The sequence below is a fragment of the Elephas maximus genome, chromosome 4, assembly GCF_024166365.1.
Source record: "Elephas maximus indicus isolate mEleMax1 chromosome 4, mEleMax1 primary haplotype, whole genome shotgun sequence".
NCBI lineage: Eukaryota > Metazoa > Chordata > Mammalia > Proboscidea > Elephantidae > Elephas > Elephas maximus.
The window spans coordinates 169,359,723-169,379,864 of NC_064822.1; the positions used below are offsets into that span (position 1 = coordinate 169,359,723).

The window sequence follows — 20,142 nt, forward strand, 5'->3', positions numbered from 1 at the left end:
CTGGCCTCTGTGAGTCCCTCCACGGCCTGGAGGGCTGCTGAGCTTGGCGGTTAATGAATGACTTGGACAGGCTGGTGCAACAGAGGCCCTCTGTGAAGACAGAGGGACCCAGGGGGCAGATCATTAATAAATATTGATTTGGCTCCAAGGGAAGCAGCCCATTGAAGAGCTGGCCCCGGACACCCACGTTGTGGTCCCATTAAGTTGGGGTCAGCTGCTCAACCAGGATGCCAAGGGGCGGCTGGCTCAGGATATTCCTGGGCAGAAGCCCCCACAGGCTTGGCCTGAGTCAGCTTCCTGGCCAGCAGGTCAGGAGCAGGCCCATTAAATTTATAGCAGTTCAAGGTGCAGGCTGAGTCCAGTCTAACCTCTCCCTCTACCAGGCTTTCACCAGCCCCAGGGTTTAGCCAACAAGGCACCCAGGCCTGCCCCAGACTTCTGCCTCCAGCCTGTCTCAGAAAGAGCCATAAATCCTCCATTTTTTAGGTCCAAAATAGCGAAGTATTTCACCCCTTACTCCAAGGCTCCCGGATGTTTCCTCCAAGGCAGTGGCCTCCAGCCCCACAGTGAAGCAACTGCTGTGCTGATCCCAATGGCTCCCCAAAAGGGAGAACGGTGGCTTGCAACAGGATGAAAACTGTTGAGAGCGAACTCTTTTAAGAAGTTTCTACTTCCCTTATGTAGAAGGGAATGCCCTTCAGGAAGGTCTTGGGAAGAGTGGGTGAGCCCAGACCTGGCTGATGGTGCCAAGCTATTACCCCCATCCTCCTGGACACAGTAGTGTTCAGGAGTGGTAGGATCAAGGCCTTTTATCATTGACATGATGGGCAAAAAATTGATCTCTCTGTTGTTAAAATGGGAATCCTGAAACCAGATGAATAACAGGGACCTAGCACGTGAAGTGAAGACTAAAATTGTGTTGAAATGAATGAACATTTGGAGTGAACTCATATGAGTGAAATCATAAATGAACAAAACAATGACCTCAAGGGTCATAATTCCAGCCACCAATCTAAACTGGAATTACCTTCTCATATCCTTTTCAAGACGTTATGTATCTCATACACATATCTATTGGCAGTTTGCCCAGTACATCCTAAAATACTCAGCCTGTCTCCTGAGAGAGAGTTTATATTGCACTGAAATCTGGCTGGCTGCCACTTAGAGTGATGGTCAATCCCCATTGAATTAAACAGAATACATCTAAAGTCTCTTACACATAATGTCTATCTCACTTCAGGCCGTCTTCCCTGGCCTGTTCTGCTCACCAAGACTAGGTTCATGGTGCCTTCTAAGTGAGGTACACCACCCTTCCCTATTATTGCACTATCATGCCCTATAGCAATTGTCCACTTACATGTTTCCCTTCCCTACTGGACTGTAAAGGCCCTGGCTGGCACAAATAGTTTGTGTTCATCTGCTAACCTAAAGGTTGGCAGTTTGAACCTACTCAGTGTCAGTGTGGAAGAAAGCCCTGGAAATCTGCTTCTGTAAAGATTACGGCCAAGAAAACCCTATGAAGTAGTTCTACTCTGTAACACATAGGGTCACCATGAGTCGGAATCAACTCCCCAGCAACAGGTAGACTGTAAGTCACATGAGACTAGGCACCATGTTTGCCTTTTTTACTACTGTATCCCTATCATTAAGGAGCCCTGGTGGTGCAGTGGTTAAGCATTTGGCTGCTAACTGAAAGGTCAGCAGTTCAAACCCGCCAGTCATGAGTTGATATTGACTCGATAGCACACAACAACAAAAACCTCCCTATTGTGGTGACTGACACCAAATGGGTGTTCAATAAATATCCATTGAGTGAATGATCAACTGAAGTAGGGGATGAGGTGAAAAAGAAGTTGACAAAGCTGACTTTGCTCTGCAGTTTTTTAAGTAGTGACAGAAGGAAGAAGAGAACTTGAATAGTCAGTGTTTCAAAAGTAAGGGTCACATACTTTATAAAAAGCTAAGAGAATTCATGGGGGATAATGGTGTGAAATGTTGCAAAGATGCCAAGGAAGGTGAAAATAAACCATAAAAAGGCTATTGACTTTGGTGATGGCAATTGTTGGGAAACTTTGAGAGCAGATTCTGTGAGCGGTAGGGTTAGAAATAATAATGTTTAAAGTCAAAGAGTGTGGAGGCGGAGCCAAGATGGCGGAATAGACAGACACTTCCAGCAAGCCCTCTTTACAACAAAGACCCCAAAAAACAAGTGGAACGAGTAAATTTGTGACAAGCTGGAAGCCCTGAGCTTCAAAGGCAAGCTTGGACAACAAACTGAGGGGCAGGTGGAGGAAGAGGCTGTTCAGAAGTGGAGAGGAGTTACCGGACCTGAATTGAGGGGAGCCCTCAGGCACCATTCCCAGAGCAGCGGCGGTGGCGGCGATGGTTGGCTGGTACTGGCTTTGGGCCACTGTTTCCTCAGGGAGAAGCAGCCAGCCACACAGTCCACTCACACCTCCGGAACCTGAGGAGAATGGCGCTCTCGGCAAAAGCTAAGTACTTGCGTATATTTTAATGCGCCCCCCACCCCCCACCCACAAACAGGCTTCAGCAGCTGAATTCCCTGGGCCTGAGATAGGCCCTGGTGAGCACCTAGAGCCATCCTCCCAGCCTTGGGAAAGGAAAAAATTTTCATTTTGGGGGAAAACATAATTTGCTAGCTCCACTAACCAGGGGAGCTCAGGACAGAAGCAGCTCCTGTCCAGGCATAAACCGTCCATGGACTCTGAGCACCTTTCCCTTCTTCATGGACCTGTGTGGGCCTATTTCAGGAGAATAGGCCCTTGTTGGCAGACTCCAACCATTTCACCTGTGCTATGGAGAGGTGGGTGTTTGACATTTGACATTGCTTTGCCTATTAAACAAGGTCCTCACCTACCCACATCAGGGACCTAAGGACTGGTAGCTCCACCCAGGTCACCCAGCCACCTGCGACAGGGGTCCAAAGAAAACTGGTACCTCCCAGTCCTTACAACCAAAAACTTTGGGTGCCTATGGTCCATCTGCAGAATCCACCCACCTGCATGCTCTAGGGAACAGAGATGCATTTTCCTCATAGACACTCAGGGGTCAGTTCTCAGCCCCCTGCCTTGTTCACAGCATGACCCCCTGCTGCAATCAGATACCGGTATATACGCCAATCACTCCTGCCCCTCTAAGACTGTAGGACAGAGCCTGTACCACACACTTGATGATCAGCTACCTGGAAACCTGAGCTGAATTCATACAAGAAAACTGAATGGACGCCTAGACTGATATACCTGATAACAACTCTAGCCATCTGGGGACAGGACGTCAGAGCTCCGAATGTGAAAATACTCATGCTAGCTCACTGAAGCAACCCATAGAGGTATACCAAAACAAAACAAAGCAAGAAGCTACGACACAGTAAGCAAACATAAATTAATACAATAACTTATAGATGGCTCGGAGACAACAGTCAATATCAAGTCACATAAAGAAACAGACCATGATCACCTCAACAGGCTCTCAAAACAAAGAATCCAGGGATCTTCTAGATGAAAGTGCATTCCTGGAATTACCAGATGCAGAATACAAAAGTTTAATATACAGAACCCTTCAAGACATCAGGAAGGAAATGAGGCAATACACAGAACAAGCCAAGGAACACACAGATAAAGCAACTGAAGAAATCAGAAAGATTATTCAGGAACATAATGAAAAGTTTAATAAGCTGGAAAAATCCATAGACAGACAGCAATCAGAACTTCAGAAGATTAACAATAAAATTACAGAATTAGATAACTCAATAGAAAGCCAGAGGAGAAGAATTGAGCAAGTAGAAGCTAGAATTTTGGAACTCGAAGATAAATCACTTGGCACTAATATATTTGAAGAAAAATGAGATAAAAGAATTTAAAAAAATGAAGAAACCGTAAGAATCATGTGGGACTCTATCAAAAGAAATAACCTACGAGTAATTGGAGTACCAGAACAAGGAGGGATAACAGAAAATACAGAGAAAATTGTTGAAGATTTGTTGGCAGAAAACTTCCCTGATATTGTAAAAGATGAGAAGCTATCTATCCAAGATGCTCATCAAACTCCACATAAGGTAGATCTTAAAAGAAAGTCACCAAGACATATTATAATCAAACTAGCCAAAACCAAAGATAGAGAATTACAAGAGCAGCGAGGGATAAATGAAAAGTCACCTACAAAGGAGAGCCAATAAGAATAAACTCGGACGACTTGGCAGAAACCATGCAGGCAAGAAGGCAATGGGATGACATATTTAAAAAATTGAAGGAAAAAAATTGCCTGCCAAGGATCATATATCCAGGAAAACTGTCTCTTAAATATGAAGGTGAAATTAAGACATTTCCAGATAAACACAAGTTTAGGGAATTTGTAAAAACCAAACCAAAACTACAAGAAATACTAAGGGGAGTTCTTTGGTTAGAAAATCAATAATATCAGGGATCAACCCAAGACTAGAACACTGGGCAGGGCAACCAGAAGTCAACCCAGACAGGGAAATCCAAAAAAAAAACAAAGCAAGATTATTAAAAAAAAAAAACAAAAAAAGCTCAAAACAGGTTAAGAGTGATGTTATTATATAAAAGAAGACAACATTAGAATAATAAAGAGGGACTAAAAAATGTAATCATACACCTTCCATATGGAGAGGAAGATATGGCAATACAAAGAAATAAAAGTTAGGTTTAAATTTAGAAAAAATAGGGTTAAATAAGATAACCACAAAGGAGACAAACTATCCTACTCATCAAAATAAAATACAAGAAAAAAATAGAGACTCAGCAGAAACAAAATCAACAACAAATATGAAGAAAGGACAATATATAATCTGCTCAGCACATAAAATTAAATGGGAAAAAGAAACTGTCAACAACACACAAAAAAAAGACATCAAAATGATAGCGCTGAATTCATACCTATCCATAATTACCCTGAATGTAAATGGGCTAAATGCACCAATAAAGAGACAGAGAGTGGCAGAATGGATTAAAAAACAAGATCTGTCTATATGCTGCCTACAAGAGACGCACCTTAGAACAGATATATGCACACCCATGTTTATTGCAGCACTGTTTACAATAGCAAAAAGATGGAAACAACCAAGGTGCCCATCAACAGATGAAAGGATAAACAAATTATGGTATATTCACACAATGGAATACTATGCATCGATAAAGAACAGTGAGAAATCTGTGAAACATTTCATAACATGGAGGAACCTGGGAGGCATTATGCTGAGTGAAATTAGTCAGTTGCAAAAGGACAAATATTGTATAAGACCACTATTATAAGAACTTGAGAAATAGTTTAAACTGAGAAAAAAAACATTCTTTTGTGGTTATGAGAGGAGGGAGGGTGGGAGAGGGGTATTCACTAATTAGTTGGTAGATGAGAACTACTGTAGGTGAAGGGAAAGACAACACACAATACAGGGGAGGTCAGCACAAATGGACTAAACCAAAAGCAAAGAAGTTTTCTGAATAAACTGAATGCTTCGAAGGCCAGTGTAGCAGGGGCAGGGGTTTGGGGACCATGATTTCAGGGGACATCTATGTCAATTGGCATAATAAAATCTATTAAGAAAACATTCTGCATCCCACTTTGAAGAGTAGCGTCTGGGGTCTTAAACGCTAGCAAGCAGCCATCTAAGATGCATCAATTGGTCTCAACCCACCTGGATCAAAGGAGAATGAAGAACACCAAGGACACAAGGTAATTACGAGCCCAAGAGACAGAAAGGGCCACATGAACCAGAGGCTACATCATCCTGAGACCAGAAGACCTAGATGGTGCCTGGCTACAACCGATGACTGCCCTGACAGGGAACACAACAGAGAAGCCCTGAGGGAGCAGGAGAGCAGTGGGATGCAGACCCCAAATTCTCATAAAAAGACCAGACTTAATGGTCTGACTGATGCTGGAAGGACCCCAGTGGTCATGGCCCCCAGACCTTCTGCTGGCCCAGGACAGGAACTGTTCCCGAAGCCAACTCTTCAGACATGGATTGGACAGGACCAATGTGTTGAAGAGGGATGCTGGTGAGGAGTGAGTTTCTTGGATCAGGTGGACACCTGAGACTATGTTGGCATCTCCTGCCTGGAGGGGAGATGAGAGGGAAGAGGGGATTAGAAGCTGATGAAATGGACATGAAAAGAGAGAGTGGAGGGAGAGAGCGGGCTGTCTCATTAGGGGGAGAGTAATTGGGAATAAGTAGCAAGGTGTATATAAGTTTTTACGTGAGAGACTGACTTGTAAAGTTTCACTTAAAGCACAATAAAAATTATAAAAAAAAAAATAAAGTCAAGGAGTGTGTAGGTTTTCAGGACATGGAGGGTGGTTGGTATAATCTTCCATAAAGCTTGGAGTTTGTAGGGCAGATACTAGAATCCAGGAGACACTGTTTTTGGGTTTTGGGGGGATTCTCTTGATGTGATGAAGATTCTTGATGTGGCACATTCAATCTAAGGGGATAATAGAAGGCAATAGCTAAAGACCATCATTTGCACTAGCAAACAAAAACGTGACACATAGGAAAGTGCAGGGCCCAACCCAAGATTTACTTTAACTGATGAGTTAAAAGTAAATCTTCACATGTCTGGCTACTTGTCATCATTTAGGTCTTGATTCCAAAGTCATCCTCTCTTTCTATCACACCAGTCTGCTTAATGTCCTTCATACATAACATGCATTATTATGTGAAATCATCTTGTGTATTTATTTGTTCACTTACTTAGTGTCTCTTTCCCCCTACCAGAATATGTGTCATGATCAGTCGTGTTGTCTGTGCCCCATCCAGTGCCTTGAATAGTGCCTGGAACACAGAAAATGCTTGGTGAATATGAGGAGGAAGGAAGAAAGGAGAGAGGAAGGGGGCCAGGGAGGGAGGGAGGAAACGGACGGAAGGAAAGAGAAAGGGATGGAATGAAAGAAGGAAGGGAGAAAGGGAGGAAAAGAGAGACAAAAAAAAGAATGCCCTGATGAGAAGCATTCTGTCTTCTATACCAGTGCTATTTCCAACTTAACTGTGGATAACGTTAAGAGTCAAAACCATGTTCATAGGAAGTAATATTCCGAAATAAGAGACCATTCCCTGGGTCCCTCACATTCACCTTATATAAAAAGCTGCCTCCCTAACCACTGGGTGAGGTTGGCCCCAATGAGGGGCTGGCTGCCACCAACTCCCTAGGTATCATTAACTTTTCCAGTGTCCATACCCGTGGATCTGATGAATGTAGTTGGTGGTTGTGGTTTAATGGCTTGTTGTTGTGCTGGGTTCATAGATTATAGAGATCTTTCCCTGTTGAGGCCTAAGGATACCTAAAACCAGAGACCTTTTTAACTCACACACCTTCAATTCAATCCACCAAATACCCTAACATACACAGCAGCTGGCATGGTTGCCCTATAAGCTCTAGGAAGTGGTAGAGTGGGCCTTAGCTCCATTTCACGGAAGAGGAAAAAGCGGCTGATGAGGTCACCCAGCCAGTAGTGGGTGAGATGGGGTCAAATCCAGCTGGCAGCGTGTGGAAGGGGGATCCATGTCCTGCTTTCCTGACTCTAAATCTGTCACTCTCCTGAGTCACCATGATGCTTCTCTCCATTCAGCATGAGTGGAATGTTGACACTGAGTTCCCATCACATCATAGTCTCTTATTCCCTCCTTCAATTGAGAAGAATATACCTGTCACCCAGAAAAAGGGTGTTCTCAGTCTTGTTCCTTTTAACTTTCACAATCTTTTGGATGGAGTCAAATAGCATAGTGCGGTGTGGTGGCCTTTCTTTAAGGAAGATCAGGAGTTTCGAGATTCTGGCTATCTTAGCTAGTGCTGCTGTGCTAGAAAAACCACAAATGGTGGCTTTAACAAACAGAAGTTTATTTCCTCACAGTTTAGGAGGCTAGAAATTCAAATTAGGAAGACTCTCTTTGTCCGGTCTGGGCAAAATCCTTGTTTCAGCTTCTCTAGCCCAGCGTTCCTCAGTTCCTTGGCGATCTCCACATGGCATCTATCTTTCCCCGTCTGTGCTTGCTTGTCTCTGTGCCTAATCTGCTCTTTTTATATTTCAGAATGGTTAGGTATAAGACATACCCTACACAGATATAATCTCATTAACATAACAAAGAAATCTATTCCCAAATGGGATTACATCCACAGGTATAGGGACAAGGCATATCTTGCGGGGGGGGGGTGGGGAACACAATTCAACCCATAACACTGGTCTTGCCTCAATCATACGGTTCACTGAGTATCCACATAAAAGACTCAGGGATAAGCTTACTAACACATTTTGTGTGGATCCTATGTGCCAGGCACTTTATACAAATCATATCGTGTAGTCCACACAACCACACTGGCACATAGATATCTCCATTTAACAAGTGAAAAATGGGAGGCCTACAGAGGGCAAACAACTTGGCCAAGCAGCTACTGCCCAGAAACTGAACTGGGCCAATGAGACTCCAAAATCCATGTGGCCTCTCAACTTTACATCTCTGCCTCACATCCTGATACTGAACATGAGAATAATGTTATCTACCTGCACTAGCTCTCTGAGTTGGCTGTTGCAAAGCTTGAACAGGACAATCTAATGAAAAAAGAGTTTTGAGAACACTAGATTCAACGTGAAAAAGAAGGATTCTTCTTAAAATGAGAGCCTATTATTTTATGATCTTCCCTAGCTCAAAGTCCTGTGACCTGGCAAATAGACTGGGCTGCAGAAATAGCATTGGCTTGGAGCTTTCCTTGCCAAGGAATAGAGCAGCCCCTGACAGAGTGCAGGGAGCAAGCTCAACGCCAAAAGACACCAAGAGGTTCTGCTTCCAGCTCTGAGGTTTGTGGTACCTCCCCTGAATGGGCTTATCGTCTTAGCTGTGTGTCTGCTCGTCTCAATGAGGCAGTCTGCAACACAAGTCATAACCCCAGCTGCTAGGGCTTAAGGCCACTGCAACACATCCATGTAAAGACTGGAAAAGGCCATCAATCCTGTGTGATTTCACAAATATGTAAATACTTGGTCTCCTGCATACACAGGGCCAGGAGCTTCTATAGCCCTAAGAGACATATGCAAGACAAGGTGAAATGTACAACAGAAGGCTTAGAACTGAGAAGGGGACAAAGGGAAGGTGGAAACACAGAATAGACAAGCAAAGGAAGGGAAAGGGGAAAATCCAGTACAGGTGGTAGAAATGGGGGCAAGACACCAACCATTTGGATCCCTCCTCCAGCCCCTAAGCAGGTTCTCTCAAACGGTTGTTAATACTTTGGAAACCATGACCCCTTTGAAAATCTTCTTTCCTGAAAGAATATGTATGTACACATATCATTTTGCTCACAATCCCAGCAGCTTTGCAGACCCCCCTAAGGAATCCCAACCCCTCTGCTGATCTGAAATTTCAGCCCTATCATGGCAACTGTTATTCAGGGGAGTGATACTGAAGTAGAAAAGAGAAAACTCAAGAGATCTGTCATGAATTGAATTCTGTTACCCAAAAATGTGTGTCAATTTGGCTAGTCCATGATTTCCAGTATTGTGTAATTGTCCAGCATTTTGTCATTAGACGTGATTTCCCTGCGTGTTGTAATTTCTGCCTCCGTGATGTTAATGAGATGGAATTAGTTTCAGTTATGTTAATGAGGCAGGACTCAATCTACCAGATTAGATTGTGTTTTAAGTCAATCTCTTTAGAGATATAAAAAAAGGAATTGAGCAGAGAGACATGGGGACCTCATACTACCAAGAAACAAGAGCCAGGAGAATAGTCCACCCTTTGAACCTGGAGTCCCTGCACTGAGAAACTCCTTGACCAGGGAGAGATTGATGATAAGGACCTTACTCCAGAGCTGACAGAGACAGAAAGCTTTCCCCTGGACCTGACGCCCTGAATTTGAACTTGTAGCCTTGTGAGAGAATAAATTTCTCTTTGTTAAAGCCATCCACCTATGAAATTTCTGTTATAGCAGCACTAGATGACTAAGACAAGATCTGAAAGGGAAGAGGGGGTATATAAGAAGGAAGGAATAAATATATGATGTTGCTATTGTCTTCTCACAATAACTTTTTCCTTAACTCATTGCTTCAGGAATTGATTCAAATACAAGAGGCAAATAACCCATAAGTGCTCCCTACCCCAAAACCAAACCAGTTGCTGTCATGTGGATTCTGACTCATGGCCACCCCATGTGTTTCAGAGTAGAATTGTGCTCCACAGGGTTTTTCAGTTTCCTTCGTTCCTTCCTCCGTTCCTCCCTCCCTCCGTTCCTCCCTCCCTCCTTTCCTCCCTCCCTTCCTCCCTCCCTCCCTCCCTCCCTTCCTCCCTTCCTCCCTTCCTTCCTTCCTTCCTTTTTCCCCTCCTTTCTTACATTCTGTTCTCCACAGAACATACAGTAGATTGGCAGTCTGGATTCACTTTTATTCTATACCAGGGCTTTCTTATAATCACCACAACTGAGCAAAATCCAGTAAGTGTCCATTTAGTCCTGGAAAATAACTCCAACCAGATAAATTACTCAAAAGGTGATGATCCTAATATCCCCTTCTACCCGGGACATTTTGTCCGTCTGCTTCTCCTGGCTGCAATCTGTCTCCATGTAGGAATTTTCCATCCCCGGCTAAATGTAATGTCATGCAGTAAACTCAAAGGGAAAGGGTAAAAGGATTAGTAGATTGATCGATGGAAGATATTAATGCTCTTTCATGTTGGGTTGAGGAAGGGTTTGATGTCTTTAGGAGAGAGGGTAGCAAGAGAATAGACCTCAAGTATTCAAAAGACTCTCTGAATTAAAATCCTATTAAACCCACATCAGCTTCTCCAGGAGGCATTTTAGAAGGTTGGGATTTCTTTAACATGTCACTGTAATTAACCTTCCCTTAAGCTGTTTTGGGTGGGATACTTTAGCAATTAAGAAACTGAAAACTTTCATTTTCTATCACCCACATGGCCTTTTGAACGGTTTAAAGACTAGAACGGAAAGTGGTTTAGCCTAATTGATTTGAGGGGTTCAGCTCTCCCACTTCAACCTGCTGTCAGACTTGCCCTGGAGATCTGAGCACCTCAATATAAAGGGCATTTTGTCCAGAGAAAGAATCAAATTTCAGATCTACTGCGATGCTTTTCTTCCTCTAATCGTTCTCCCACTGAGTTCTATGGAAAGTGCAACTTTGCAAAGTAATGGCTGTTTCCCCTAAAAAGATGTGTTTCTGGGCCCAAAGACTACCCCAGAAACCAAAAGAGCCCACACCTACCCACAGGTGGAAAGTCAGTCATTTCGTCCTCGGTTGCATCCTTAGCAGCTATTTGGTTCCATGTAACTTAAGGTCAGAGTTGGTGAGTAGTGGAAATAGTTAACACACTCGCCTGCTAACCGAAGACTAGAGGTTCAAGGGGTGCCTTGGAAGAGAGGTCTGGTGGTCAACTTCTGAAAAATCAGCCACTGAAAACTACATGATAAACATCGCTAATGTCACTGAATTACAAATGTGAAAAATGTTGAAAAGGCAAATGATTTGTTACATGTAAAGACTTGTCACCATAAGAAGAGAGTTCTATGCTGACACACGTGGGCTTGTCATGAGTTGGAATCCTCTCTAGAGCAACTGATAAATTAAGGTCAAGAAAAAGTGTCAGGTGGAAGCAGCCATCATGGGATGGGGTGACTCACTACCCAAAGAAACAAGGGTCACGAAACACGTGCTGTTTTAGAAAGGAGCAGTCTTAGCAGCTTTTCGTCGCTAGTTAAAATGTCAACTCAACTTCAAATATAAACACCCAGCAATTCTGAGCAATGAGATGAGGAGGCCTGCTGGGTAACCAGGCCCATGCTAAGTTCACCCTCTGATGATCCCAGGAATGCTTATCCAACCTATGGGTGAAAACATGGCTTTTTACTTTCACATTTGCTGAGTCCCTGCAGTTAAACACTGGAACTGAGACCAAGTTCCATCAACCCTGTCTCCATTACAGCACCTGGTACTTGGCTCTATCCCCTGGGTGTCACATGTCCCTTGCCATACCCCGAGCTCCTTAAACAAGGCAGTTTTCACCCTCTCTCTAGCTCCTAGCACAGTGCCTGGCACACAGCAACACTCAACACACACTGACTCACAACTGCACAGAATCTGCCCTGTGCCTTAAGGCAAGTCATGTTCTCTGTTTATTCAACGAAAACTTAAGGAGCCTATTGGGCTACACAACCTCTGAGGTCACTTTCCAAATCCCAGAATCTATGATAAAGTAGCCGTGTGGCTTTTTGAGGTCCCTGTGCTCGTACCAGAGTTCCTGAGTGGTGCGAACAGTTTGTTCTTGACTTCTGCCCTAAAGGGTGACAGCTGAAACCCATCAAGTGGCACTGCAAGAAGTAAAGGCCTGGCAATCAGCTTCCATAGCAATTACAGCCAAGAAAACCCTGTGGAGCAGTTTTACTATGTAACACATGGGGTTGTCATGAGCTGGAATTGACAACAATGGTTTTTGTTTTCTTTTTTTTATTTTTATGAGTGCTTATACCATTATTTTTAATAACGACGACAATAATGGTAAAAATAGAAAACATCTTTTAAGCCCTTAAAACATGCTCTGCACTGTTCTCTGTAGTTGTGTTATTTCTTTAATTCTATAAGTCAGGGACTCTTGTTATTCCCATTTTACACAGCAGGAGACTGAGAGGGTCAGGAATTTGCCCAAAGTCACACCAAGTGTGGAGCGGTCTGGCTCTGGGGTCTGGGCTCCTACCTATTCTGCCATATGCCCACTAAGAACCTCCTTCCCAGGCCTCCAGTTTGGGCTTCCAGCCCTTCAGCTGATCTATATACGCCTTCCCTGTCTCCCCAAGAGGCCTGCCTGCCCGCCTGTCAATTGCTTTGATTTCCTACACCCGCAGCCCCAGCTGGCCTGGGCTCCACCTGCTCCAACCAGAGGCAGAGCTGGCCCCAGGATCCTGCAGGCCCTTTGTCCTGAAGGGTCTGCAGCTCCTGTTGGGAGCAGGTGGCCGGAAAAGCAGAAGAGGGCTGTCATCAGGGAAGCTGCTCAGGAGGTGGAGGGGAAATGGCAAACAGGGTTGATGTGAGGAGGGATTCCAAGTGCCCGCCCCCAGTGACCTGAGCCCAGCTGCATGGTTGTCCACCCTCAGCAAGGGCAGAACCCTGCAGTGAGCTTCCTTGCCTCGGGTTCAGCCACAGGAGGATGAGGGCAGGAAGCACAGCATCTCCTAGGAAGGCCTGGAAGCTACCTTTCGGACAGTATTTCAGTGGCTTGTGTTAGGAGGTGGGCCTTGTCTCATTTTAAAGCATCTCCTCGTATTAAAATGCTATATTCAGCTACAGAGCCTGATATTCTCTTGACCTAAGGTCTTCAAAGTTTGGTAAGAAACTTTTGACTTTACAACGAGGAAAAGAAACATAAATTGGTTATTTAGGGGGGAAAAAATAGCTTATCTGAATAAGCTTTGGACCCTAAAAAGCAACCAGTTTGTTCCTTAGTATTCATTTCAGGGTAGCCATAACATGACAACTGCATGCTATCATTTATTCAGCCGTACAGTGCATCAGGCACTGTTCTATGCACTGTTTATTATGCATGATCTTTTTTTAACTCCACAAAATGCTGTGGAAATTTGAGGTCAGAGTGGTAAAAGTGGTCAGGGGTCTCAAAACTAATAAATAGCAGAGGTAGGACTTGAACTGAAGTCTGTCCAGCCCCAACTGAGTATGTGTCATCCCTCTACTCTATTGCGCTATGATGTTCTACCCGTAACCCACTGCCATAGAGTCAATTCCGACTCATAGCGGCCCTATAGGACAGAGTAGAACTGCCCCAAGGAGTGCCCGGTGAATTCAAACTGCTGACCTTTTGGTTAACAGCCACAGCTCTTAACCACTATGCCACCAGGGTTTCCTATGATCTTCTAGGGAACAGCAATTGACAACACGTCAGTAAGTAGATAAGGGGGCAAATCCAGTCTTGACAATGCATGTAATTACTCACTCACTCACAAATATTTGCTGAGCACCTTCGTACCAAGAACTGTGTTAACTGCTGAGAGTATAAGTATAGATAATAGACTATATTATCTCCCTGCTGCCAAGGAGCTCACAATCTGGTGGAAGAGAAAGACAAAGAGACCATTACAATGAAAGTCCCCACAATAAGGAGACAGGAATTCCCAGCTCGAGAACTGCCATGTTATGAGAAGAACTTAGGGAGAGCCAATTGGTTGGAATGAAGATAACCAGAGAATGTGTCTTGATGTTGTATTTACATAGGAAGTACGCTGGACCCCTAATCATCCCATCTCTGAAGATAGACTGTTGAGAGCATGATAATCCAGGGATGGAAAATATGTTAAAATTTTAGCCACAGAAAGAAAACTGCTGCTACTAACATGAGAAATAGTTATCTGGAAGAAGAGAGGAAATAACTAACATCTATTGGAAACCCTGGTGGTGTAATGGTTAAGTGCTACAGCTGCTAGCTAAAATGTCAGCAGTTTGAATCCACCAGGCGCTCCTCAGAAACTCTATGGGGGCAGTTCTACTCGGTCCTACAGTGTCACTATGAGTAGGAATCGACTCAACGGCAATGGGTTATTTAATGCTTGACACCCTGGTGGCACAGTGGTTAAGAGCTCAGCTGCTAACCAAAAGGTCAGCAGTTCGAATCCACCAGCTGCTCCTTGGAAACCCTATGGGGCAGTTCAACTCTGTCCTATAGGGTCACTATGAGTCAGAATTGACTCAACAGCAACGGTTTTAGTCAATGCCTGGGAGTCCCTGGTTAATGCACAGAGTTAAGCACTTGGCTGCTGTCATGGATTGAATTATGCCCCCAAAAACGTGTGTATCAATTTGGCTGGGCCGTGATTTCCAGTATTGTGTGGTTGTCCTCCATTGTGTGATTGTAATTTTAAGTTAAAGAGGATTAGGGTGGGATAGTAATACCCTTACCCAGGTCACATTCCTGAGCTAATGTAAAAGGTGTTTCCCTGGGACATGGCCTGCACCAACTTTAATCTTATGAGACATGAAAGGAAAGGGAAGCAAGCAGAGAGCTGGGGACCTCATACCACCAAGAAAGAAGTTCCAGGAGCAGAGCGCGTCCTTTGGATCGAGGGCCCCTGCACAGAGACACTTCTGGTCTGGGGGAAGATTGACGAGAAGGCCAACAGAGAGAGAAAGCCTTCTTTCCCTGGAACTGACACACCAAATTTGGACTTTTAGCCTACTTTACTGTGAGAAAATAAACTTCTCTTTGTTAAAGCCATCCACTTGTGGTATTTCTGTTATAGCAACACTAGATAATTAAGACAGCTGCTAACTGAAAGGTTGGCAGTTGGAACCCACCCAGAGGGACCTCAGAAGAAAAGTCACAACCACAAAAACCAAACGGAGCAGTTCTACTCCACGCACACGGGGTCCTCATGAGTTGAAATCAACGCGATGGCAATTGTTTTTTGTTTTGTTTTGTGTTTTTTGTGCCTACAATACGTTAGGCACTGGTCTAAGTGCCTTTCTTACATCTTCTTGCTTAATCTTCCAACAGTCTTGCAGGGTAGGTATTATTTTATGAAAAGAATATAGGGTCATTTGTGTCACTAAACTCCTTTAACTCTTACCTGTGTCTTTCTTCTTTTCTCGAGAAAGCTCATGAACAGTGGCTCCAATGTCATGCCTCAGGATCTTGATGATGTTTGGCAAAGCAGGCATGCTGCGTTTATCCAGATGAGTGAAAAATTCATACTCATCTTTTTTTAAACGTGAAGGTCTGGATTCAATGTGGGTCAGATTTATATCATTCTCCTAGGAAAAAAAAGTGGGAGTATAAATGGAAGTCATTGGGATGATTATAAAGAGTAATTCAGGGCAAAAACACAGAACAAAACCAGAAAAAACACACATCAAAATGAAATGGAGAGAGCTGAGGAACAGGGTATTTTTACGAGTAGAAGCAAGCCCTTAAGGTGGCAAAAGTTGCCCGTTTTTTCTTCTGCAAAGCCAAGAGACAAATGGCAAGAGGTGGGGTAAATAGTTCAAATATCCTTTCCCAAATGAAATCCTATAGAATCAATCAATACATTTTACAGAAGTGACATTAGAATACTTGAATAGAGTCCACAAAAGTCAGGCTTCTTGTATTTAAATCTAAGTTCTAAACTATATGGGCCATGAGATCTTGAACAATTGAATATTTCTAACCGTTGATTTCTGCTCTGTAGTTTAGTGGTCTTAATGACGCCTGTATTATGAGTTTGCTGGGAGCATTGGAAGGGATGATATATATGCACTGCCAGGCACACAGTAAATGCTCAGTAAAAATTATCTAGTATAATAACCATTAATATTTTTATATAATTACTTTTTATTAAGTAATTGAATGAATATACATGCAACACCTACCACATGCCAGTCATCCTTCTAGGTGCTTGGGATTCATCAGTGAATAAAACACCCAAAGGTGCTTCCTTTATAAAATTTCCACTTAAGTGTGAAGGTATAGACAACAAACATAATAAATAACTAATGTATATATTAAGGGAAACCCTGGTGACATAGTGGTTAAGTGCTACAGCTGCTAACCAAAAGGTTGGCAGTTCAAATCAATCCATCAGGTGCTCCTTGGAAACCCTGTGTGCCAGTTCTACCGTCCTATAGGGCCGCTATGAGTCGGAATCGACTCGATGGCAACTGGTTTTGGTTTGGTATATATTAAGGAGTCCCTAGGAGATGCAAAAGGTTAAGTGCTGCACTACTAGCCAAAAGCTTGGCAGTTCAAACCCACCTAGAGACACCTCAGAAGACACACCTGGCGATCTGCTTCTGAAAGGTCCCAACCTTGAAAACCCTATGGAGCCATGAGTTGGAATTGACTCAACAGCAATTAACAACAACATATATTGTTTTATAATAAGTGCTTAGAAAAAATACAAGGCAGAGCTGGGGGAAGGGGATGGATACTCCTGAGGTGGGGTGGGCGCAGGTCATAGTATTAGATAGGGTGCTTATGTGAGACCTCATTGAGAAGGTGAGATCAACAGGCCAGCGTGACTCATAGCAACCCAATAGGACAGAGTATGTTGTTGTTATTGTTGTGAGGTGCTGTCAAGCCGGTTGTGACTTACAGTGATCCCATGTACAACAGAATGAAACACTGCCTGGTCCTGCGCCATCCTCACAATCATTGTCATGCTTGAGCCCATCTGCAACCGCTGTGTCGATCTGTCTTATTGACGGTCTTCCTCTTTTTTGCTGACCGTCTACTTTGCCAAGCATGATGTCCTTCTCCAGGGACTGTTCCCTCCTGATAACATGTCCAAAGTATGTGAGACAAAGTCTTGCCATCCTTGCTTCTAAGAAGGCTTCTGGCTGTACTTCTCCCAAGACAGATTTGTTCATTCTTTTGGCAGTCCATGGTATATTCAACATTCTTCAACAATTCAAAGGCATCAATTCTTCTTCAGTCTTCCTTATTCATTGTCCAGCTTTTGCATGCATATGAGGCAACTGAAAACACCATGGCTTGGGTCAAGTACACCTTAGTCCTTAAAGTGACATCTTTGCTTCTCAACACTTCAAAGAGATCTTTGCAGCAGATTTGCCCAATGCAATGTGTTGTTTGATTTCTTTCTTTTTTTTTGGCATAGTTTAATTTTTTGACTGCAGCTTCCATGGGTGTTGATTGTGGATCCAAGTAAAATGAAATCCTTTACAACTTCACTATTTTCTCTGTTTACCGTGATGTTACTTGTTGCTCATTGTATGGACGTGTCATAATTTATTTAACCAATGCTATGGTGACGGGCATGTGGTTGGTTTCTTATTTCTTGCCACTATAAATGATAAACATCATTATTAGGCAAACAGCCAAAAGTGTACACATGCCTAATTGATTTCTCAGGATAAATGCCTAGTGGCCAAATTGCTGAATCAAAAAGTATTTGTCCTTTAAGGGTTCGTTGTATATATTGCCCCATTGCCCTCCAGAAATGGACCCATCTACCGTTCCATAATAGGGCTCACACTTCTCACCTGTACCAACCTTGAGAATTTTCAATATCCTTGACCTGATAGGCAAAGGTAACTTACATCTCACAGCTTAATTTTTATTAAATTGCTAATGAGGCTGGACATTTTTCCTATGTTTAATGGCCAATTCTATTTTTTCTTTTGTGAATTATCAATTCATATCATTTTCTCATTATGCAGTTATTTTATTTTCTGATTGGTAATAATGATTTATATTTGATGTTTACTCTCTATGATATAGTATTTAATTTTTTCAAGTTAACATTTATCTTTGACACTTCTATGAAAGAACAAAATTTTAAGCATCCTCAAAACAACGAGTGTGAATAGCCTTAGAGTTTGTAAGGAATACAGCTGCAACGTGAAGGCAACAAATCTTCCCCACCACTGTTTCTGTATTAGGCTTTCCTGATACCTTTAGAACTCAACTCAGTGGACTTCACTGGTTTATTATGGCACCTGCTGACTGTTGTTATTATGTTGTCAGGTGCCTTCAAGTCAGTTCTGACCCACAATGACGCTGTGCTCGACAGAACAAAGCACTGCCCAGTCCTGCACTATCCTCATGATCGTTGCTATGTTTGAGCCCATTGTTGCAGCCACCTGTGTCAATCCATCTCACTGACGGTCTTCCTTTTTTCACTGACTCTCCACTTTACCAAGCATGATGTCCTTCTTCAGGGACTGGTCCCTCCTGATTACATGTCCAAAGTATGTAAGATGCAGTCTAGCCATCCTTCCTTCTAAGGAGCATTCTGGTTGTACTTCTTCCAAGACAGATTCGTTTGTTCTTCTGGCAGTCTATGGTATATTCAAATATTCTTCCCAACACCATAATTCAAAGGCTAACTGATAATTCAATCTCCTGAAGGCTAGGCACGAAATCACCAGAACATAAACAAGAAGCACAAGGCTGGTTATATAATCTGCCCAAATTCATTCCCCCCCTCCCAAAAAATGAAAAAATGAATAAATAAGGCTAGCTGACTCAAGAGCCTCTGAGTCAATTCAGGCAATCTCTGGATTGTGCCTTTCTGAGAAAGGAGGCAGGAAAGTGGGGAGTGAGGAACTAAAGCCTCTCTCTAGTAATGAGATGCCACAGTCGTCCTCCAGAACCTGGACTCTAAAAACTGGCTCACAAACAGAAATGAGTTAAAAGAAGAAAAAAAAAAAAAAGAGAATGTCCCTCAACAGAATTGGTAGAGTTTAGTAAAGTTTACTGAATCCTCAACACAAAGACGTCAACTTGAAGTCATCAGTCAGGTTTCTCCGTTGGAATTTTAAACTACGTTGCAAACACCCTATTACCACATCCATGGAAAGAACTGAGAAGCTACTTTTATTAAAGGCAGCAAAAATACAAAATTAACAACTATTTACTACAGCTACTGAAGTTAAATATCTTTGGTAATATTTCAGTTATTATAGGTTTACTGTTATTGTTGCATGCCATCGAATTGATTCTGACTCTTAGTGACCCCATATGAAGCACCCCATAGGTTTACCTAGGCTGTAGTCTTTACATAAGGAGATCACCAGGTCTTTTTCTCACTGAGCTAATGGTGGTCTAAGCTGCCAAGGTTTCAGTTAGCAATCGAGCACTTAACCATTGTGCCACCAGGGCTCCTTATAGGTTTCACCAAAAAAGCACTGCTTAAATTGGTCCCAGATTTAAGTAACTGTCAACTCATCTGCTCTTATTCAGACAGCCTGTTATTTCATTGGTAGTACTGTTCATTAACAGAAACCCAAGGACTGTCCCCTTTGCTTCTCACAATTAAATAATAGGTGTTCCCCCAAACATTTAAATAGACAAAAGGTCCCTGAGAAAATGTTTAACTCGAATAAGTCTAAAATTTCAAAAAAATAAATTCTTCAACCTTGTAGTTGAAGACGTCTTTTTCTTTATTGCTGAAGAGCACTTGGGTCATTACAATAGTGATTTTTTTTTTTTTAACATTTGACTATAACTCCACAGCTTAGAATTATTTTCTGTGACCTTCACAACTATCCTCCAGGGAAGTTAAGGAAGATGTTAAAAATGAAACCAGGGATTGAAGGTGCTTTGCTGTAACTGTGGGAGGGAAAGACCCGTTTTTTCTAACCTCAGAGTCATTGGTCTTCCAACCA

The 20,142-nt window shown here is 42.9% G+C and overlaps 1 protein-coding gene across 1 annotated transcript in view; it reads right to left on the reverse strand.

Annotated features, from left to right (window-relative positions):
- Positions 1-20,142, reverse strand: part of PAH (phenylalanine hydroxylase) — an 87,414-nt gene that overhangs the window by 50,534 nt on the left and 16,738 nt on the right. Inside the window, exon 3 of the mRNA XM_049881592.1 lies at positions 15,606-15,789. Within this exon, the coding sequence (XP_049737549.1) occupies positions 15,606-15,789 (184 nt within the window). The remainder of the gene's footprint in view (positions 1-15,605; positions 15,790-20,142) is intronic.